This window comes from Aulonocara sp. 'chitande type north' Nkhata Bay, linkage group LG9 (genome assembly GCF_057382095.1).
Source record: "Aulonocara sp. 'chitande type north' Nkhata Bay isolate Kocher_YH1m ecotype deep benthic linkage group LG9, A_spYH_male_GT1.1, whole genome shotgun sequence".
Classification (NCBI taxonomy): Eukaryota; Metazoa; Chordata; class Actinopteri; order Cichliformes; family Cichlidae; genus Aulonocara; species Aulonocara sp. 'chitande type north' Nkhata Bay.
In genome coordinates this window covers 5,759,253-5,783,241 of record NC_141352.1, presented here as the reverse complement: position 1 = coordinate 5,783,241, position 23,989 = coordinate 5,759,253, and the positions used below count along the sequence as shown (strand labels likewise).

At 41.2% G+C, this 23,989-nt stretch overlaps 1 protein-coding gene across 1 annotated transcript in view; it reads right to left on the bottom strand.

Annotated features, from left to right (window-relative positions):
• rsu1 (Ras suppressor protein 1) overlaps positions 1 to 23,406 on the bottom strand; it is a 40,252-nt gene extending 16,846 nt beyond the window's left edge. Inside the window, exons 1-8 of the mRNA XM_086305420.1 lie at positions 23,280 to 23,406; positions 23,015 to 23,129; positions 21,634 to 21,684; positions 16,250 to 16,370; positions 11,045 to 11,163; positions 10,169 to 10,251; positions 9,926 to 10,040; positions 9,203 to 9,335 (exon numbers count right to left, since the gene is read on the bottom strand). Of these exons, the coding sequence (XP_086161546.1) occupies positions 9,203 to 9,335; positions 9,926 to 10,040; positions 10,169 to 10,251; positions 11,045 to 11,163; positions 16,250 to 16,370; positions 21,634 to 21,684; positions 23,015 to 23,123 (731 nt within the window). The 5' untranslated portion in view covers positions 23,124 to 23,129; positions 23,280 to 23,406. The remainder of the gene's footprint in view (positions 1 to 9,202; positions 9,336 to 9,925; positions 10,041 to 10,168; positions 10,252 to 11,044; positions 11,164 to 16,249; positions 16,371 to 21,633; positions 21,685 to 23,014; positions 23,130 to 23,279) is intronic.
• Between the last annotated feature and the right edge of the window lie 583 nt (positions 23,407 to 23,989).

Genomic DNA, 23,989 nt, shown 5'->3' with positions numbered 1-23,989 from the left:
GGATAAGCTTTTGGTTTGTCTGCAGGTGTACAGATGGGAGTGATTATTGCTTTTATGAATGCTGACTTCAGCAGTGACAGTGATTGATTGCATAGACAGAGTTGGAGTCGACTATATAGTGCAGGTAAATGCTCCATCATCCACCCTGACCGATACAAATAATCATGATGTGCAACTGTTTATCCTAAAATACAACCCGAGCGTTCTTGGCTGGCAGAGCTTAATTATAACGGCACACATTTTAGTTATAGTCCAGGAAAAATTGCAACAATGCAATCCACCACAAATGTTTTATGGTGGATATTTTAAAAAACTGAAATGTATGAATATTTTGTTGCTGTATTGAACCGCAAGCTGTGCTCTGTTATTAATGCTTGAGATGTTTTTAAAAGTTGGCTTGATGGACATATCTTTTTTATAAGGCCCAATTTACACTGCAGACCTTCACAAACAATCAAACAATACCCTATGAGCAGTGTTGGGGAGTAACGGAAAACACGTACCGCCGTTATGTATTTAAAATACAAAATATGAGTAACTGTATTCCGTTACAGTTACCATTTAAAAAGGTGGTATTTAGAATACAGTTACTTTGTTGAAATAAATGGATTACACGGCGGTATTTTTCTGTTTCATATTGTCGCGGGTCAGGACTGTTTGGGTTTTGTTTGACAGCTATGTTCTGTTGTTCCAAGCGGCAGCGTTATGGTTGCCATGCTTACAGGGTGATGCGCGCTCTCTCTGCGACTGTGTGTTTCCTGGGTGAGAGAGCGCCGTTTTGTTGTTGTGCTAAGCTAATAGGAAGAATGCTACAGGCATAGCCCTAAAGAATGTAGCATCATGGGCAGTGTAGTCCGTGCTGCAGGGAGAATGGACCGCCATACCCGTTATGTGTCTGTGAGCGCGAGGAGGGAGAAAAAGGAGAGTGGAAAAGTACGAGTTGTCATCGAGCAGAAACAGGAGCTGGAAGCATGTAAATATAATAATAACCACTGCAGCCAAGAAGAGTGCCTGACGAGCCCAGTTGTAAGTACGCTATTAAGACTCGACTGTACACTGTGTTTTTGTTTTCCTCCGAAACAATAAGTTCCGTTGGAGCAACCTTTCAACGCCTCTCTCTGTCTCTCGCTAGCAAACTTGACCCAGAGAACAAAGTAAAGCTATTTTTCGGCTACGAGCCCGACATGGAACCCAACGTATTAGCCAGAGGACCTTAAGTAATAGTAATAAATCACATTCATGTAGTTGTAAACAGCATGATAATATATTAAGTAATCCAAAGTATTCAGAGTACTTTACTCCCATTGAGTAACGTAACGGAATACATTACAAAATACATTTTGGGGCATGTATTCTGTAATCTGTAGTGGAATACATTTTAAAAGTAACCTTCCCAACACTGCCTATGAGCAAGTGTTTGGCAATGGTGGGAAGGGAGAACTCCCTTTTAACAGGAAAAAACCTGGAGCAGGTTCATGGAGGGGCAACTGCATACCACAAATATTAAAGTAAATTCAGGTAGTAAGTGAAGAAAAGTCAAAATAGGATAAATATGATCTTTCTAGTGCCTATCATGCTTTTGCAGCGTGTTTTCAGTTCACATAAAAAATTACTATAATCTAGACTAGAAGTACCCCTCTGTGAATCACTACCTTATGGTGGTGGAGGGGTTTGTGTGTCCCAGGGATCCCAGGGGCTATGTTGTCTGGGGGCTTTTGGCTCCTGGTAGGGTCTCCCATGGCAAATATGTCCTGGGTGAGGGACCAGACAAAGAGCGATTCAGAAGACCTTTATGAGGAAAACATTGAGGGAACAGTTTACCCTGCCCAAGATAGGGTTACCAGGGCCCCACCCTGCAGCCAGGCCCGGGGAGGGTGCCTGAGGGCGAGCGCCTGGTGGCTGGGCCTTACTCCATGGGGCCCGGCCGGGCACAGCCCGAAAAGGGGACATGGGCCCATCCTCCCGCAGGCCCACCACCGACAGGAGGTGCCGTAGGGGCCGGGTGCATTGTGTGCCAGGTGGCGGCAGCCAGGAGCAGAGGCCCAGGCGGACTGATCCCTGGCTACCAAGGCTGGCAACACCTCTCTGGTGTGGAAGGAGCCTGAGTTAGTGCGTGAGGTTGAGAGGTACCGGCTAGATATAGTGGGGCTCACCTCTACGCATGGCTTGGTCTCCTGGAGAGGGGCTGGACTCTGTCTCAGTCTGGAGTTGCCCCTGGTGAGAGGCGGCGGGCTGGGGTGGGTATTCTAATATCCCCTCGGCTTGCTGCCTGTATGTTGGGGTTCTTCCCGGTGGATGAGAGGGTTTGTTCCCTGCGCCTTAGGGTCGGGGAACGGGTCCTCACTGTCATGTGTGCTTATGCGCCGAGTGGCGGTTCAGAGTACCCAGCCTTCTTAGAGTTCCTGGGTGGGGTTCTGGAAGGTGCTCCACCTGGAGACTCTGTTGTCCTACTGGGAGCCTTCAATGCTCACGTGGGTAACGACAGCGAGACCTGGAGGGGCGTGATTCGGAGGAACGGCCTCCCTGATCTGAACCCAAGCGGTGTTTTGATATTGGACTTCTGTGCAAATCACAGTTTGGCCATAACAAACACCTTTTTCGAACATAAGAGTGTCCATAAGTGCACGTGGCACCAGAACGCTCTAGGCCGCAGGTCGATGATCGATTTTGTAATCGTATCACCACACCTGCGACCATATGTTCTTGACACTCGGGTAAAGAGAGGGGCTGAGCTGTCAACTGATCACCACCTGGTGGTGAGTTGGATCAGGTGGCGGGGGAGGATGCTGGACAGATCCGGTGCACCTAATCGCGTAATGAGGGTGTGCTGGGAACGCCTAGCAGAGGCCCCAGTCCGTGAGATTTTCAATGCACACCTCCGGCAGAGCTTCAACAGCATTCTGAGGAAGACTGGGGACATTGAGTCCGAATGGACTATGTTCAGCATCTCCATTGCCGAAGCTGCTGCATTGAGCTGCGGCTGCAAGGTGGTTGGTACCTGTCGTAGTGGTAACCCCCAAACCAAATGGTGGACACCAGAGGTGAAGGGAGCCACCAGGCTGAAGAAGGAGTCCTATCAGGCTTGGCTAGCCTGTGGGACTTCGGAGGCAGCTGACAGGTAGGAATGCGGAATGCAGCTCGGGCAGTGGCTGAAGCAAAAACTCGGGTGTGGGAGGAGTTCGGAGAGGTTATGGAAAAAGACTTTTGGACTGCCTCGAAGAGATTCTGGCAAACCGTCAGGCGTCTCAGGAGGGGAAAGCGGTGCTCTACCTGCACTGTGTAGCGCTGGCGGAGCGCTGCTGACTTCGACTGAGAAAATTGTTGGGCAGTGGAAGGAATACTTCGACGACCTCCTTAATCCCATTGACATGTCTTCCGAGGAGGAAGCAGAGTCTGGGGGTGAGGGGGATGACCCGCCAATTTCTGGGGACGAGGTCACTGAGGCAGTTAAACAACTCCTTGGTGGCAGAGCCCCTGGTGTGGATGAGGTCTGCCCCGAGTTCCTGAAGGCTCTGGACATTATAGGGCTGTCCTGGCTGACACGCCTCTACAATGTTGCGTGGAGATCAGGGGCAGTACCCCTGGACTGGCAGACCGGGGTGGTGGTCCCCATTTTTAAGAAGGGGGACCGGAGGGTGTGTTCCAACTACAGGGGGATCACACTCCTCAGCCTCCCTGGGAAAGTCTATGCCAGGGTGCTGGAAAGGAGAGTTCGTCCGCTAGTCGAACCTCAGATACAGGAGGAACAATGCAGTTTTCGTCCTGGTCGTGGAACACTGGACCAGCTCTTTATCCTCTCGAGGATACTTGAGGGTGCATGGGAGTTTGCCCAACCAGTCTACATGTGTTTTGTAGACTTGGAGAAGGCATTCAACTGTGTCCCTTGGGGTGTCCTGTGGGAGGTGCTACGGGAGTATGGGGTGTCTGGCCCATTGCTACGAGCCATTTGATCCTTATACAACCGTTGCAAGAGCTTGGTTCGCATTGCCGGCAATAAGTTGGACTCATTCCCGGTGGGTAATGGGGTCCACCAGGGCTGCCCTTTGTCACCGATTCTGTTCATAATGTTTATGGACAGGATTTCTAGGCGCAGCCAAGTGGCGGAGGACTTTCACTTCGGTGGCCTCAGAATCTAATGTCTGCTTTTCATGGATGATGTGGTTCTGTTGGCTTCATCGGGTGATGGCCTCCAGCTCGCACTGGAACCCTACCCTCACCTATGGCCATGAGCTGTGGGTAGTGACCAAAAGAACGAGATCGCGGATACAAGCGGCGGAAATGAGCTTCCTCCGAAGGGTAGCTGGCCTCTCCCTTAGAGATAGGGTGAGAAGTTCAACCATCCGGGAGGGGCTCAGAGTAGAGCCGCTGCTCCTCCACATTGAAAGGAGCCAGCTCAGGTGGTTCGGGCATCTGACAAGGATGCCTCCTGGGCGAGGTGTTCCGGGCATGTCCCACCGGGAGGAGGCCCCGGGGCAGACCCAGGACACGCTGGAGAGATTATAAGATAAGATAAGATAAGATAAGATAACCTTTATTAGTCCCACACATGGGAAATTTGTTGAATGGTTGCAGAGTCTAATTACTGATACGTTAGTTATAAAAAATTACGAGAAGAAAAGATAAGAAAGAAAGAAACTCAGAATGAGCAGAGCTGCTGTAACAGGCTGCCGCACACGGGGGGCGCCGGAAGTCGCATATATCTCTCGGCTGGCCTGGGAACGCCTTGGTGTTCCCCCAGATAAGCTAAAGGAGGTGGCTGGGGAGAGGGAGGTCTGGGCTTCTCTGCTTAGGCTGCTGCTCACACGACCCGGCCCCGGATAAAGCGAAAGAAGATGGATGGATGGATGGATGGATGGATAGACTAGAAGTAACCACCACACAAACCAGTTCCTCAGCATCACTCCAGAGACAGAATGTGTCAATGGAAAATTGTATGAGCAATACAGATAAAAGAAGGCAGTCCTTCACATTTGTTTAAAGTGTGAAGTGAAGAAAATATCCTTGTCAAAATCACACCAAGAATCCTCAGTGCTACTTTGCATCTTTATCTGATAGAAAGACTGATTTGTGTCATTTGTTTTTATGACAAATACAGTGGTATTCTTCAGGATACTAGAAGACGCACCTATGGTAACGTTTTAAAAATCTTCGATGCCATCTTTCTCAATTTATTGTATTCACAACATTTTCAGAAAACTTGGCCCCTGACCTGGACCTAAATGTCAAAGGATTGGAAAAAGAATTTTTTGTAGATGCACGCATGGTATCTTCTTCTGTAATTAATCGCATTCAAAAGACATTCTAAAAACTTAACCTCAGATTTTGACGTTGAGGCTGAACTCATCTGTACTTTTTAGTAGATGCACCTAGTATGAATTTCAAAATCCAAAGCCGCACAGTACATTACTTTTAATAGCAACAACATATTCTAATCTGTAAAGTTAAAATAGTATTAAATGTGAATAGTGTTGTCAAATGCTGCATTGAAGTCTTGGAGGACAAGCACAGAGATAAGATCACTCTGAAGCCACAAAAATATCATTATTATTACTTTACTAGTGCCATTTTGTGCCTTGATGAACTCCAAATAATTCCTAAAATCCTACAACAGCTTGACAATTTTGTTTTACATCTGATACTACAGTTACTTTTCAGCAATTATAACAGCCTATGTACCTTGTTAATTAAAGATAAACCGATCACATTTAGTTTTTTGTTTCCCAGGAATCCCAGGAGCTATGTTGTCTGGGGGCTTTCGACCACTCGTAGGGTCTCCCATAGCATATTGGTCCTGGGTGAGGGACCAGACAAAGAGCGATACAAAAATTGCTGTGAATGAAAGACCAAGGGAACAGTTCACCTTGCTTGGGATAGTTAACAGGGCCCCGCCTTGAAGCCAGGCCTGGGGAGGGTGCCTGTGTTGGAGCGTCTGGTGGCCGGGCCTTAGTCCAAGGGGCCTGACCGGGCAAAGCCAGAAAAAAGGACATAGGCCCACCACCTGCAGGAGGCACCGCAGGGATCGGGGTGTGTGTGTGCTGGGCAGCAGCCAGGGGAGGAGAACCTGGCGGACTGATCTCTGGCAGACGGAAGAAGCCTGAGCAAGTGTGTGGGGTTGAGGAGTACCAACTAGATGTAGGTATGGGATGTAGCATGGCTTGGGCTGCGGAACCAATCTCCTGGAGAGGGGCTGGAGTCTGTCTTATTCTGGAATTGGTCTTGGTGAGAGGCAGCGGGCTGGGATGGGTATCTTAGTAGATCTTCTGAGTTCTTCCGGTGAACAAGAAGGTTTGTTCCCTGCACCTTCAGGTCGGATTCTTATGCGCTGAATGACAGTTTAGAGTACCTGACCTTCTTGGAGTCCCAAGGTAGGGTGCTATACCTGGGGACCCTGTGGTCTTACACTCATATGGGGAACGACAGTGAGACCTGGAGGGGCATGATTGGGAGGAATGACCTGCCAGGGTGGCTGGCTCCTCCCTTACAGATCAGAGTAGAGTCGTTACTCCTCCATATCGAAATAAGCCAGTTGAGGTGGTTTGGGCATCTAACAAGGATGCCTCCTCGGTGAAGTGCTCCGTGCATGTCCCACTGGGAGGAGGCCCTGGGGTAGACCCAGGACACGCTGGAGGGAGTGGCCGGGCAAAGGGAGGTCTGGGCTCCTCAGCTTAGGCTGCTGCCCCTGTGACTTGGCCCCAGATAAGCAGAAGAAGATGGATGGATGCATAGATTTAAAATCACATCATTAAATAATGGTAAGACTTCTTTGAAGAGTTATGTAGGGATGGGGGTCAAATAGATGTTTGGTTTGGAACTATTAAAGTTAGTTCAGAGAGGGAAAAAGAAAAAGAGGGAAAAAGAAAAAATCTGAAACTACTGCAGTTGCTGTACTCCTGCTACATCGATGAGAATACTGTAATAACTTTTTTAAAATATACACATTTTCTTTTTAAAGAATTTCATGAAGGCATTAGCCATGTATTCCTTTAGAACTAAATGAATCAAAGAAAGAGACAGAGGGAATGGCACTTCCATGCCTGAGAAACTATTATTATGCTGAACAATTGATCCCCGTACTGCACTGGTGTAACAGAGGCTATAAAGCCAAGTGGAAGGAACTAGAATTTAGAATGTCATCTAATGTCATTTAGAATGTCAACAGGGAAGCTGCTGTTGTGTTATCTGTTGTTATCTGTGTTCTGTTGTTATCTGCTGTGTTGTTTCACCCACTTTGTGATCCTGTCATTGATTTAATAATCAACTAGCTCTAAGACGGATCAACAACTCTAACGAAGAAAAGTTCACTTTGTTGATGCTCCCATCCACCACCGTTTGTTTTACACTGCGAAAATCAACAGTAAAGCTAAAGAACCAATGCTACATTAAAAAATGCATAAGAACTGTAAACTCAGCTTGATACGATGTTTAAATTAGACAGCTCGTTGAAGGCTGAAGGCAGCCATCCCACTTTCTGTCGCAGTGATAAATGGTTATAATGCATAATTTCCGTATAATGCAAAATATTTTAATCCTGGTCAAAAAAGGCTTAAAACCCACGTTTCTGTCTTTAGTTTATAAAAACTGAGGGATAATCATGATCTTGAACAGAAGGACTTTTCAGATGCAACCATGTATGTGGTATCCGAAAAAGATAAAACATATATCAAAATCATCAGTTAAGAAATATAATTACGGGCATTGTAAGGATGCAGCTCTGTGATTAAAGCAGAACTGTTACAGCCAACATTAGACTCAAAATGTTTTGTCATTTTAAATTAGGCTTTTGTTGCACCATAAATAATACCATCAAAAAATCTGTATGAAAAACTGTCCCAAGCTAAGAATGATAGTGTCATATTAAAAAACATGGAAAAAAGGAGGAAAAGGACTATCCTCTGAGGACTAGAAGGAATTATGTAACTTTCAACACTGACTCAGTAACAATGAGTCTGTATGGAAGCTTATGTTGTCCCGATAGTGGAGCATTACATATCACGGTGTATTATGGTGAGTGGTCTGATCAGAGAAATGTATTCTACCAAATACAGAGAGATCCCTCAAGAAATTCGCCACAGAAAAAGTGTGTTCTAAGGCCATTTCCACATTAACATGAACACTATATGAGGCATTATATTTTATACTCTAGACTCCCACATTGCTGCCTTTTTAGAGTACCACATAGATCTGAGGCAAACTCAACATACCCATGATGTTTACTTATCTTGTCTAACACATTCCAACACACACCTTTGTTTGACTGCACCAAAAGAATAAAAAGCTGCTCAAAGGCCATAGAACTATGGATTAATTAAATCTAAAAACACAAAACAAAAACAAAAAAACAAACATTCCCTGATGCTTTTGAGGGAAAGATAACGCTTGATACATTATGTAAAACTATCTGCACACTGGAGCCTACATCTTGTACTGATGGGGAGATCATGGTCCAGTGAAATGATAGGTCAGTATGTTGATCAGATATTACAATGGATACAACATACTATGGCAACAGCAAAGCCTGACTTTACATTTTCAAGCCCTGCATCTTGCGCATCTTCTTGTTTCATTTTTACTGGAGACCACAATGTTTGTATTTCCACCATCAGCCTTCTCGATTGGTCTTTTGGTAATTAGTTCACTAGTAATGACTTTAAAATGCATATTAAAATTAATTAAAATAATAAAATAATAAAAATCAAGACATTTAAGTGCTGAAGAAAAATATTTTGTGTGTGGGTCAAAAAAAAAAAAGAGTTCAAATCAGACAAAGTGTGACATTTGTATGCACTACTCTATATCTTCACGGTGCTATAACAAATCTCACAGAAGTATGCAAACATATAGTGGAATGGAATTTGTTTGAGACATGGTCTTTTTGTCTCTCTCGCCCACAGCCACACAGTGCAGGGATCAGTTCCAGAGCATGCCTCAGAGCAGCAGTTTGAAGCATTCACACAGAGGATTTGCAGCATGTCCTGCTGCTTGGAACAAAGAATTAATAGCAGTCTTCTGCTTTCCAGTGCAGACTCTAACTTTCTTCTCCGCCAAAGTACCCTTTGCGTGTGTGTGTGTATATATATATATATATATATATATATATATATATATATATATATATATATATATATATATATTACTGCGACAAAGAATGCAAGCATTGCAGATAAACATATACATTTGTGTGTGTGTAACTTGTAATACTTACTATTTATAGGTCTCGGAACGAACATATTCAAAAACATGGGAGACTCCTAGCTGGAACTGGTCTGCAATGGGAGTAACCCAAGGATTATTCTCTGCTTTAAACACCTGTTTAGGGCCAGTCAGATCCAGATTACCTGTAGACAAGAGGACATACAAACATGCCATTGAAGCATTTTCTCATATGTCTGATGTTTATCTTGTATTCTGCAAACTAATCACATTTACAAAGTTAGATGCAGCTTGCTATACAGCTTCAGAGCCATCAGGTTGAGGGCTTTGATCATGGGAATTGCAGTGCTAATTAGGAAGAGTACAGTACTGCTCTAACAGTTCACCCACCCAGATTTATTCAGTTGGTAGAGAAACTCAGCTCTTGCCTTTATATATGCTTAAGACCCTTTAAAAAGGAAATGTGATGACAAAGAACACAGCTTTTCTCACCAGATTTCTATTTTAAACATAAACACTCAGTTTTAACAGATGAATGTATTTGGATCACAGTGATGATTTAATAATACGTTTTTAGGGCAAAGAGCCAGTCCCCATAATGTAAAGCATTCAGTTTTAGGAAAAAAGACTTTGATTAGGTCTGCGTTAAGTTTGGGTTAGGCTAAGAGATAGGTCCAGGATTTCAGCATCGGTCAGCAGGCAAACTCTCCAGGAAATACACATACAGTAAATCAATATGCTATTCTCTAAAGAGTTGTTTGTATGTGGGCAGTACCAAGTTCCGGGGGCAGAACGGTCAGTCTGTTGCCCTGGATGTGAAGCTCTTTGAGATGAGCTAAATCCCCAATCTCCTTAGGCAGCGAGATCAGATCATTATCTCTAAGACTCAACTAAAGAGAAAAAATACACAAAGCAAAAAGAGGATGCGTTCACTTATTAAACAAGATCACATGCTTACATTGATTTAAAATTCAAATAGGACTTGAATATTCCAAGACTTCTATTCATATTGACTTACTATTTGCAGCTTCGTCAGCTTCCCAATGTCAGCTGGAAGGACCTCAAAGTCATTGTCACTCAAATAAAGAGCTCGCAGAGTTGCTGAAAAACAGAGATCCCTGTTACTTTGTATCCGTGTGCAATGATGGTGGAGAACAACACAACAGCCTAATCAATCAAGAGCAAACTCAGCAACATCATCAACATAAGTTAGCAAGAGACAGGGTGAGTTTCCAAAGTTTCCAAATTAGGCACCTAGTTGTTTATGGAAGGCAAAATATTAAAAAGCTTAACTAAACAAGACCCCGTCCGTCCGTGCAATCTGCGACAGGTTCGCAATTTTGGCCCCATAGGCTGTATTATTGTAGGGTATACCTTAAAATATAAAACGCCTTGAGGCGACTGTTGTTGTGATTTGGCGCTACATGAGTAACACTGAATTGAATTGAATATAGCTTCACTGCCACAAGAATGGGATAAACTAAAATAATTCTATAACTCTTTGAGACTTTGGAAATTCTTTTGGGCAGACTCTATGATTTTGAACTTTTGTGTGTGTGTATGGACGGATATTAATGGGGACCAAAAATTAGTAGTTTACTATACTTGTGGGGACAAACAGCCCTCGTGGGGACCGAAATCCCAGTCCCACGAGTTTGAAGAACTGTGGTTTTAGTGTCAGGGTTACAATTAGGTTATGGTTAGGTTTAGGGTAAGGGTCAGGGTTAGGCCTTCATTTTTGATGGTTAGGGTTAGGGTAAGGGGCTAGGGAAAGCATTATGTCAACGAGATGTCCCCACAAGGGTATAAATACACAGTGTGTGTGTGTGTGTGTGTGTGTGTGTGTGTGTGTGTGTGTGTGTGTGTGTGTGTGTGTGTCTTCATGCACACTAACTGAGGTAAAAGAAATTCCCTGGAAGACAGTTCTGGTTCAGGTTGTTATAGGTGAGGTCCAACACCTCCAGAGCAGGCAATGACCCAAATCCTCGGGGCAAGGTACTCAGGCGGTTCATCCTGTGCTCCAAAAAACACAAAACCCATATCATGCATTACATAAAAACAATACACCAACTTCAGCTGTTCGCAGTTTCTGTTTCGAATTTAGGCAATGACTAAATTACTTATTGTGCATCATAACACAATATCATCAACAGAATGTTGAAATCTGAAAAATGTCAAATCTGTGTGTGCAAGGGACAAGGCTGAAAATTAATATAGAATCCTCATCTTTGGGAAGGTTGGCGGTTCGATCCCTGGCTCCCCCAGTCTGCATGCCAATTATCCTCGGGCAAGATATTAACCCCATGTTGCTCACACACAGTATCAGGCAAAAGTATACATACCACCTACTAACATTTTGTTAAATGTCTCTTTGAAAGTTGCACCTTGACCAAGAGTCAGATACCCTCTCTATGTCCAAGAAACTTCTTAAAACTTTCCTTTTTGCTTAAGCATATAATTAGAGCTGGATCAGGTGACTGCTACAAAATGTAATAATTGGTTGCGGCATATGGCTGCTCCGCTCTAAGCCATGTTCTGCCAGAATTAAAGATTTTAAGCTTAAGTATTCCATTCATCAAGATCTGATGCATCACAGATCCCCAACCTAAATAGGACACACACTTCACAGCAATCACCATAGCTATTCTACTTTAGAAACGGGTACAGGTAGAAATGGAGGCTGCAATGCTACTGCTTTTGTTGGTTGTTGAAATTCAAACATTGGCCATTTGATTGGGATCAGCATACACTCTGATTTACCATTCTTCTGGATTCTTCACTGTTGGCAAACTGTTAACATGCTGTCTTTGAGTCCACGTTGAATCAGCAGCAGTGGATAGTTTTTTTAACCTGTAGTTTGCATTTTACTGTCATGTTCTTGTGTTTTCATGCAGCAATAATAAAAGCTCTTTCAAATCGTAACTCATCAATATTTATAGACTACTTCAAGATCTCTCTCCTCCCTGCACAAACTGAATCCAGCTGATCGTAGTCTATGTGAACAAAAGGGGCAGTTTTTTTTTCTCTTTACACTATGTGGACACAGTCTAAGGAGCTTGAAAAGAAAGATGACCGGACTTCTTTAAGTTTCTCTCATTTGAAGAGCTTCTTCAGTTCTACAAGAAATTAGCGGATGTTCCCAGATTTAAGCACTATTGGGAGCATCCCCAAGAAGGTCATGGACCCCCTTTTGATCCTCTACCTCATAGGTGTCAAACTCTGGCCCTACCAAATTACTATTAGAGCTGGCCTACTGGTATTATACAGCTAATATATACAGTATATTGTTTAGTACTAAGCTTTGCTTGTTCCATATTCAGTTTTTCAGCAAAACGTGTTTGAGTCCATAAGAAAAGATTCATTCTTATATCTGGAGGAAGATTTTTTTTTTCAATAAATATTAATGTTAGCCCACGACTTTGTTCCAGTTTTGAATTTTGGCCCACTGTGCATTTGAGTTTGACACCCCTGCTCTACCTAATCACATGAACCCAGGTTTGAAAACAGGTGTGGGTCACAATAGGCCAAGGTTTTGGGTGAACCCATTGTGAAACCCATTGTGATTTCTTTCCTTAGTGACTGTAATATGATTTCTAAATTTACAGATGAGAAATCATCTCAAATGTGGCCATACATCTTGATCTTGCATTTCCACAATTACAGATTCCCATGGTACAAATTTGAATTTTTTGTTTGGGCCTTGTCCTTGATGATTATCATGAACATCGTAACCAAATAAATAGGAACAAAACAAACAAAAGGTGTGAACAGACAGATTAACAGAAAAGGAGGATTTGATAATGGAGGAGACACCAGCTGAGTTTATGCACATATATGCTTTCAGGTAGAAGGAGCTGACAGGTCACAGGGACAACCGTTCTATTTGAGTTCTATGTGTTTGGCAAATGAAATTACGAACCTACGAGGTCCAATCACATCAATGCAAGTCCAGCGACACACATACACATGCGCACACACGTACAGACGCACACTCACAAAACAAAAAAATAAACAGAAAATGAAAAGTGAATGCACAGCCTGAATAGTAGTTTGAGGCTTAGACTATCCAGATCATGTTTGTTTGTGGATCAATACACACCATGGCTCCTCTCCTAATCCTCCTGTCACTGACATCCTGCCTGTGTGAGGCTGCACCCATATCTAAACATACACATACATTCACTTCCAATTTGTGACACAGAAACTGCAGTTTTGATTAGATTAGTTTGTAGTTTTTCTGTAACACTAAAACAATAAATGAAAACTCTTGAGTATTATTTGTGTTGTAAATCACTGGAGATAACCCAGCAAAGAGTCACATAAAGGCTGTGTGTTTGAGCTGAGGTTTAAGCATAAAACACATGCTCTTTTACTCACTTGCTGCTCATCAAATAAACAAACCAATTTAGATAAATTGCTGTAATCAAATCGAAGCTGGAGCAACCTGAGGTTGCACAGACTTAAAAAGGTGGAAAGAGATAAATTTACTGTATACAGTAATGTGTACACACTGGTGTGAGAAAGTATTTCCCCGTTCAAACATGAATAGCCTGTCATACCAAAGCACTGAAATTAGATTCAAGTCCAAAACCTTAATTTAGTTTTGTTGAGCCATTCAGAAATAGACTTGCTTATGTCCTTTACATTATTGTCCTGCTACTTAACCAAAGTGTGCTTGAGCATCAGGGTACAAACTGATGGTTGGACATCCTATTTTCTGGTAGAGACCATAATTCGTGACAAGTTGTCCAGGTCCCAAAGCGGCAAAGCAGCCCTGGACCATCCACTATCACCGACGTGTTTGATTCTTGGTATGACAATGTTTTCGTGAAATGTTGTGTTAGCTTTAGGTTATATTTAGATGATATCGTGATTAAACAGACCTGGCAGTAGTTAGCCCTGGGTGCTGGCAAGTGAAATTGAACATGTAGTTAATCATATTATACTAGTAATATTATACTGCAGTTGTAAATGGAAGTTATCACAGTATAGTGGTGCAATAGATGAGCCTTTCTGCTAGTTGAAGAGTCTTCCACAATATTTTCATTTTTTTATTGTTCATTTATTTATTTTGATTCACTTATTAATATATTGATATTTAGTGTCTCTGGATCGCAATATCGCCATGCAAAATATCACAATACTGCGCCATATCAATTTTTCTCACTTACCTCTATTGCACAAGCAACCTTACCTCAAACGATTCAGTCTGACTTGGACTGAGTACAACTGCTCTCCGCAAAGTTGTCAAAGGTTTGAAAATGATTGCTGTCTAATTTAAAAATACAGATTGCCAACATGTTGTCATCAGTCTGACTGAGTCTTTTTGATTTGAAGCGACTCGCCTCAACTGGCTGCCAGCTAATTGCACTCTGGTGATAATGCTTTAGAATTGGAAGGTTGCAGAGCACAAATGTAAGAGTTTTATTCAAATTTTTGTTAAATGTAAACATCTAGAGATATTTGATTCTTGATGATTTATGACAGTTAATTGCTTTACAATCATAAAAAGATTTCATTTAATAGCCATCTTGACACCATTTAATCGCAGGCTAATGGACTGAAGACATAGTGTACATTTTCATTTTCACTGCTATACTGATGACACCCAGCTCTATCTATCTATGAAGCCAGATAACACACACCAATAGTTAAACTGCAAGAATGTATCAAAGACATAAAGACCTGGATGGCCGCTAACTTTCTGCTCCTTAATTCAGATAAAACTGAAGTTATTGTACTCGGCCCTGAAAATCTTAGAAATATGGTATCTAACCAGATTCTTACTCTGGATGGCATTACCTTGGCCTCCAGTAACACTGTGAGGAACCTTGGAGTGATTTTTGACCAGGATATGTCCTTCAACGCACATATTAAACAAATATGTAAGACTGCGTTCTTCCATTTGCACAACATCTCTAAAATGAGAGAGCATATTTCTCCTGTTTTGGCTTCCCTTCATTGGCTCCCTGTTAAATTCAGAATTGAATTCAAAATCCTGCTCCTCACATACAAGGTCTTAAATAATCAGGCCCCATCTTATCTTAATGACCTTGTAGTACCATATCACCCTATTAGAGCACTTCGCTCTCGCTCTGCAGGCCTACTTGTTGTTCCTAGAGTATTTAAAAGTAGAATGGGAGGGAGAGCCTTCAGTTTTCAGGCCCCTCTTCTGTGGAACCAGCTTCCAGTTTGGATTCGGGAGACAGACATTATCTCTACTTTCAAGATTAGGCTTAAAACTTTCCTTTTTGCTAAAGCATATAGTTAAGGCTGGACCAGGTGACCCTGAATCCTCCCTTAGTTATGCTGCAATAAGCATAGGCTCCTGGAGGACTCCATGATGCATTGAGTTTTTCCTTTTCAGTCACCTTTTTCACACACTATGTGTTAATAGACCTCTCTGCATTGAATCGTACCCGTTATTAATCTCTGTCTCTCTTGCACAGCATGTCTTTTATCCTGTCTTCCTTCTCTCTCCCCAACCGGTCGCAGCAGATGGCCCCGCCCCTCCCTGAGCCTGGTTCTGCCGGAGGTTTCTTCCTGTCAAAAGGGAGTTTTTCTTTCCCACTGTCGCCAAAGTGCTTGCACATAGGGGGTCATGATTGTTGGGTTTTTCTCTGTATGTATTACTGTAGGGTCTACCTTACAATATAAAGCACCTTGAGGCGACTGTTGTTGTGATTTGGTGCTGCATAAATAAAACTGAATTGAATTGAATTGAAAGCAGTCTGACTCCGTCTTACGGCAACATTTATGGTAAGTTTTAGTAACAGTGTTGGTATGCTTGACAATTTCCCTGTGTAGCAAATAAAATAACATAAAGCAAATAACTTTATTAGATAAAACAGATAATGAAAGATAATTATGAGGGCATAATTCACTGTTGAAAAAAATGTGACAAACTGCAATGTATCGTATTGCAGTACTTAACATATTTCAAAATATTAAAAATCCCAAAACACTGTATCATGAGCAAAGTATTGTGACAATATCATATTGTAGGGTTTCTGGCCATTCCCACCTATATCCAGCATGGACAGCTAGGGAACAATAAAGAGTAGGTGGCGATTGTAAACGAGGTAACAATAGCACATACCCAAGGTTGAGGTGTTTCAGCTTCTGAAGGCTGCTGATCTGAGTAGGAAGCTCTTCAATCTGGTTGTTGAACATGTTTAGAACTTCCAGGTTCTTCAGTTCTGAGATGTTAGCAGGGACAGCTGGAAAACACCAACACAGGGAAAATAAATGATAAGTATATCCAGCATACTGGGAACATTAGCACAAAAACACACTTCTCCTGGATGTCTGAAAATATTGATTGTGTGGTATCACACAGGTACCATCTCTACAGCGAGGATACCATCAGCAACTCGGGCCTTGTTCCGAGACAACTGACTTTTTAACTAACCCTACACACCCACCATTTACCAGGTTGTTTACAACAAAAACATACATACTGTGACAAGAACATCGCCTTCCCAACTCTGATCACCAGTTCATCATCATCAACTTGATTAAACACTGTGTTGACCAACCTTGATATAAGATTGAAGAGTATAAATGAGGCAGTTTTACTCTTCCCTACTATTTACAGTTCTACTGATGATCGGTGGACATTTGAACAGAGACAAGTTATTAGAAAGGATAAACCAACTAGGCCCTGACATGAATGCTGCCAGGAGGATGAGTGTTAAAGTGGTGAGGTCTGGGCATACTGATAGGCTTCGTAGGACTTGCGCGTGAACATGTGTGTGTGTATTTTTAACTTGTTAGTTGAAATGTGCAATATCTACTTTCTACATTTTAAAAATAATTGAAGATAAATCTGTGGAATTCAGATCAAGCCTTCCACAAAAACAACATTAACACAAAGTCTGTGTCTGTAAGGTAAATATTGTTTCAGTCCAATTTAAGATTATATGTGGTCAAAAGAGTTTGAAAGAAATTATATATTGTATTACCACTGTTTGTTAGATTGACCACATATAAGTAGCTTATCTTAATGGCATGCCATTGGGCTATGGTGGGCTAAAGACTGGGGCGGAATTGTGGGACTGGGTGGGGATGGTAGGTTCTTGGTTCAGCCTTTGCTCCCTGGTCTCTCGTTGGGTGGGATTGGACTTCACCTTTCTTGCTTCTTTTAATGCACAGCATTAGCCTAGCACAAGCTCACCTATCAGATTTATAATAAGTGTATTAACTATAGTTGTTAGGAGCAGATTGGGATGATGGTGGGATGCTGCCCCACACAACACAGGACCCGAAGAGTTTCAGGGCGATTCAGAACAGCGTTCGGGACAGATCATCTCCTTGGTAAATTCCACACTTGATGGTGACTCGTGCAATCGGCTTTATGCTGGCATCTGGTGTTTTTTGCCACATCCTCATCGATTTTCTAATGAAAGCTGTTAGGGTCCTGAGTCATAGGCCTTTGTATAGACAATCTAGGTGATGGACAGGTTGGTCAGTGTGGTATTGCAGTCTTGAGTGATTACTCTTGCGCATCACAAGCTCACCCCTCTGGTGAATCTTCCAATTCCCTTCTGGACCCTGCTCATGTGTTGATTCATGTGCCTGCTCATCTTAGCTGCTGTGACGCCTGAGGTCACTAGTTGGATAGGACCGCACCCTTTTGGGGATCCTTCAGGATCAGGACTGTCAGGCCTTCTGTTAGCCATTGCAGGTGTGTCTCATTCATTAGCATTTCATTCGTTTGTACTGCCAGACGGCCATATCTTCTTTAGCCAGTAGGTGTGAATGATGCCTTTGCTTTATATCATGAAGCGTGCCAGTGCCCTACGCTGAAAAACAGGCCGACACCATTATGTTAGCACCTCCAAACTTCACTGTTGGTATGGTGTTTATGGGGTGATATGCAGTGCCTTTTGACCACGGAACATGGTGTTTATTATGGCATCCAAAAAATTCAATTTTGGTCTTATCTGACCAGACTATATTCTCCTTATCTAAATATTGTTGAGCAAATTTTAAACGCCTTTCAATATGCTTTTCCTTCAACAATGTAGTCTTGCATGGTAAGCATGCATACAGTTTAGATATTCTTCTGTAACCAATGCCATCAGGAAGGTCTTGAGAGAGCTCTCATTGGTTTTACCCATCATGAGATGTTTCTTGTGTGACACCCGTTTACAGGCCATCAGTTTGGACTGAACCAGCTGACATTAATTTGCACTAAGTGGCAGGATTACGTTCTAATTACTGATGGATTTCAGCTGGTGTCGTGACTTTCCATGCCTTTTTGCGCCCCTCTTTCTTCATGTGCGCAATACATTCTCCCTGTGTCATTTCTTGATTTTACACATAATTTATGGACATCTATGATTTGATTTCTATGTATGTGTGGATTAGATGGGTTGTTACCGACATCTAGTAAGGATTTTAGATGCTTGTATCTGCCCGGGGCTGTTGATGGGTCTGTATGCAATGATGGGCGTAGCTGCGGGAAGTTTATTGTTTTTTTTTGTTGATGAGTGAGTATAGGGGTGGGATTTAATAAGTTTTCTTCGTCCCACTCCTTTTTCAGGCAAGTTTTGTTTTTTGTTTTGTGTATTTTATGTTCAATATAGGTATTTGTTGTGCCTGAAAATGAATAAATAAATAAATAAATAAATAAATAAATAAATGTCCCTAATGCCCAATTAGAAACATATTTAGTGACGCAATTAATACTTATTTTCCGTGCTGCGTGTATATCTTTTTATTATGTCCTCTACACTTGTCACCTTATTTAGTTTTTTAACTCATAAGCTAGTGTTTTACATGACTTGAGGACATACAAACTGAATAAACACAAGACCAGCGTGAAAGTGTGAGTATATGCTAGTGAAGGAGGACTCGGCAGGCTTGAAAACCACATATTAGTGCTTGTGATAATAATGACAGCAAACAGTAAGGTGTGTGTAAGTGTCAGTGAAGTCTCTTCTCATTCCTCCTGTGGGCCACTATCAATGAAATACCACAACCTCCTAACCATGTGAACAAACCTACAGTATTTATGAGGCTTTCTGTACAATATATGATATTGATTTCCATACAGGCTCTTTGGATGGTTGGAGAGCTACTGTATTATTAGTTTGCATGTTCGTGTATTTGAACAAGAAAACCTTTTCAGCCATGCTTGAAAACACTGATATAAAGAAAAGTTTGGTGCAGCAGGTCTTCAATACCTTCTTTATGCCAGTAGTATTCATCATTAATCATTTAAATGGTCTGAAAAATCACGAGAAAGATCAGGTGTGAGAATGGGATAGAATCAAACGTATAGAACAATATAAACCAGAATCCTGAAAATAAGAAAACATTTCTGTTAGGAGACAGTCACCGTTTCCACTCCTTTGGAGTTCTAAGGTAATATGATCCAATATAATACTACAAACAGTATAGACTGTCCAGTTTTTAAGACAAGTGTTAAGACACTTGTCTTAAAAACTTGACAAGTGTCTTAACACTTGTCTTTCCTCTATTATTAGAGGAAAGATGATCCTCTAATAATAGAGGATCATCTTTCCTCTATTATTATAATACAGTCTTTACGTTGCAATAAAAACCACCTTGACATGACTTCTGTTGTGAATGGGTTTATAGTATTACAATTATAACAGTGCATTTATATTATAGTACTGCACTGTACTGTAACTGTTAGAGTAAAAAGTATTTCCGAAGTGCTGTGAAACAGAGCAAAGAAATTTTTCACACAGCTTCACCAAACATCCTAGTTTTATTTTGGATGCTTACACGATTTTACTTGTTTTAAAAAGAAACTAAATTCACCAGCAGCAATGCATTGTCTCCAGATTCAGTTTTGCTGCTGACTGCTTGAGGTGTTCTTCAAAGTGAACAAAAGATGTGCTTCCAGTATCTTTCTCCAGGTCATCTTTAGCATATTTGAGTCTATATCACAAGTTGAGTTCTTATTGGTCCGTAGCCTCCTAGCCCATTGATGTGCAAGGTCTAGTGATTGTCTTCTATGAAACTACAATTCACAACTTAGCCAAGTCATTCATTTGTATCTTTTGGGACTTTTAGACACATCTCTCACTAGTTTTTGAAATGTTTTGCTTACAGCTCAAGCCTTTGCTGAAGTTTTTATAATGTGTATAAATTGGAAGCTAACTCTCAGTTTTACCTTGATTTTACAAGCTTTAAGCTAAGGCATATCACTGCACAGCAGTGGTTTGTGCTATGGCTTAATAAAAAGGTCAGTTTTTTAGACGACTAATAATATTGATCCTGGTCTTATTTTCTCTGAAATAATTCAGTTATTGTGTGCAAATAGGAATGCTTAGAAACACTATAGTGAAAATCCCTTGATCTGTTAACCTAGGAAACCTTTGGAACACACACAGACACACACACATCCTACTTCTTCATGTAGTTTTACATTTAGTTTATATTTCTCATAATTAGCTTTTATGAAAAATGTAAATTATCCTTTTATTAACATCACATCAATCAGCAAGACACGATAACCAAAACCCAAGATGTAGTTTCATACCAGTATAAAAACAGCTTAGTGAATGTGTGTAGTGAGCCTGTGATGACCTCTGCTGGTGCAAAATACAATCACATGACTTCAATGCCATTAGATATTACAAAGTAGTCCCCTCCAGTTCCCTATTTATGATATAAACGGTGTCTTTGTTTCAGGTGTTAAACATCCTGCAGATCAAGTGTATTTATGTATGTATGGGGATTTTATGCAAACAGCTCTTAGAACAGAGCTAGTTAAACAAGGATGGGAAATGATAAATCAATATGAACACTACAAGTAGTCCAATGGAACTCCTTTATATGTCTACACCATCTGAAACTCCAACCAGGGTTTACCATTCACTCAATATACAGCAAGTATATACACAACATGACCTTGCTTCAAATTCACTTGCCCAGTGATGCTATCTAACAGGACTGAGAGATGGGCTCCTATCTCTGTCCACGAAGGGTGGACTGGTTCAGGGCACCATCAATTTATTTACAGTTGTGGTCAAAAGTTTGCAAAAACTCATCACTATACTCATGCCCAGTATATGTAATCTTTTGACCGCAACTGTATTTATAAACTACAAGTCTTCAATCTGTTACTGCTTGCCCTGTTGCACAAATGAATAGAATGCCTTTATTGTCATTATACAGATGTACAATGGGATACAAATGAGTTCAAATCCCAGCTTTAGTGATGAAAAGAGAACAGTATGAATGTGAATACACAGACTGGGCCTACCACTGACATAACAGGATATTATGGTTAGTTGATGCTGTCCAGATGTTTGACTTGAATAGGACTTTTTATTGATTCTAATATGCCAATGTTTTCCTTTTAACATAGCCTGCAGGCTAATTATTTTACAATATGCCTTACTCTAGATCTGACAATAGTTAAAATGATGGCAAGCTTCACAGGGTTGTTTGATATTAAACAGCTTAATATCTGAGAGAGCAGAGAAAGAGATAAGAAGTTACCTGTGAGCTTGTTGTGGCTGAGGACCAGCTGAGTGATATTAGACAGGGTGACTGAAACGACAAGGAATATCAAGTCAACAAAGCAAGGTGACAAAGTGATGACAAGGTACAAGTGTGTGTTATGTTGTTGCACTGTTACCACCAACACAGAGTAGAAGTAGTAAATATATAATACATTGTATAACCAAGAGTCAAAGTTGGAACAATCTGGAATGAGGTTGAGCTCATAAGCAGTTAAATCTGACAGGCAGTTAATACAAAATGTTACCGAGTTCATTTTTCATGGGTTGCAATGTCAGGAACCTGCATACAAAAGCTCCTTGATACAAAGTCTTTTCATGGGCCCGCATGTATGTATTCTTGCTCTCACGGTACTTTTGCATCTAGCCACTTGTAGGCAAATGTTTATATTATACATCCATTCATTCTCTTCTGCTTATCCTGTTCGTGTGGAGTGAGGGGTGTGAGGTGTTCTGCAGTCTCTCCCACCTATCATGGGATCACTGACTCTCACGCCTAGGCCCCATTTAGAATCATCAGTTAACTTAATCCCACTAACTGCATGTCTTTGAACTGTGGGAAGAAGCTGGAGAACCCGGAGAGAACCTATGCAGAACCTATGAAAAGTTATTGTTGAAGCAAAACAGAGTTATGTATAAGAACTCAGTTCAAAAAGTAAGGGAACATTTGTTTGGCCAATTTCTTTGTTGTAACAATTCTTTTTGCCAATAAATGTCAGGATACCATAAGAAAGCCTGTTTATTCCATAACTTCCTTCAGGATTAATAAAGTATTTCTGATTATTTGCCCTTAAATGGTGCCAAATTTAATCAACTAAGTAGAGTATGAGTATGTGGTTTCTGCCCATGAAAAACTTCCAAATCTTCTGCTACTGATACTTCTGCTAATTGGACTGAATGAATTAAGTCTGAAGAAAACTGACATACTGAAAACTTAATGATCTATTCATTTAACAAACGGCCTCAGCAGCATGAGGAAGAACCATACACAGTCCTCCCCGTCCTCCTCGTTCATCTTCAAGAAGCGTTATTACAACAAACACCTGACCAAAAAACTATTTCGTTACTACTTATTTTAAGTGAATATATAATTCTGTTTTGGCCAGTAACAACAGCTTTTCACATCACATTATAGTCACTGTACAACGGTACACACGCTTTAAACATGACGCTATTAGAATACCACAGTTGGAAGTGACGGTCGCAGATGGCTTTCAACAATGTATATTAGTCAGGAGTGGGAACACCAAGCAGTCTTCTCTGTGTGTGTAACTTCTGTGTTATTTCTAGGGTACTTTGACTGTTACGTTAGCAGGCTTAAGAAAGTTTCGAGCTTAAATGGAAGACGGTCTTTTTCTTACATAGTCCTGGGATGTCGAGCATGTTCGAAATACCCCTATCGCACATCTCCACCTCCGGAAGGTTCTTATCTCGACTCTCCTCCACAATCTTCTTCAAAGACTTGGACATTTTTTCCTGAAAATCCAAAAAATACAGACGTGTTTAGAAACTCGCAATCTGTAGCTACACTGCAACGCTGAAAGGGGAAGCTCCGCCTCTTCACAATTCTTCTATTTAGCAACGCAAAAAACGGAAGACAGTTGTGTTGATACGAGATGGGCTTACCGTTAAGAAAAGACCGACAAAAAAAGTAAAAAAGAAAAGAAGGAATTTTAGATTTTTAAAATCCTGACACAGCCGTCCTTACAAGCGCACGCCCTACCGGAAGTTTATGTGAGCACTACCATTCCATACTAGGATATTTCCTGTTCCTAGACGCGGTCAGCCACACCTCGGCTTCAGTGCAGCGGTGAACAACGTTGTTAGCAACATTGTTCAAAGTTTAAAAATTGTTAAAAAAAAAAATGATACTGGACACTACTACCGTTATAACTACTATTATTATTATTTAATAATAGTTATATACAGGTCTCCCTTGTAAATGAGACATCGAGTCTCTGGGACTACCTGTAGAAATAAAGATAATATAACTACCAGTTTGTGCTAGCAAAAATTTAAAAAAGTAAGCTAAAAATGTATATTTTCTATTTAATTCAATTTTATTTCACAAATGTTATTATTCTCCCATTTTGTTTTATTTTTCCATTTATGTTTCCAGTTTGTTTTCCATTTATTTATTTGAAGACGAAATCGCTAATAGATTTCTTTTTATTAAGATGGGACAAATTAATTTGACATCACTGCTATAAGGCAGAGGAAACAGGCCAAAGGAGGCATGCAAGGGGAGCTATAATCAAGGATTTGTAGATGTATGATTTTTTTTACCTGAAAATACATAAAGCTTGGACAGAAGGATTCTTTTTTTTTTCTTCATT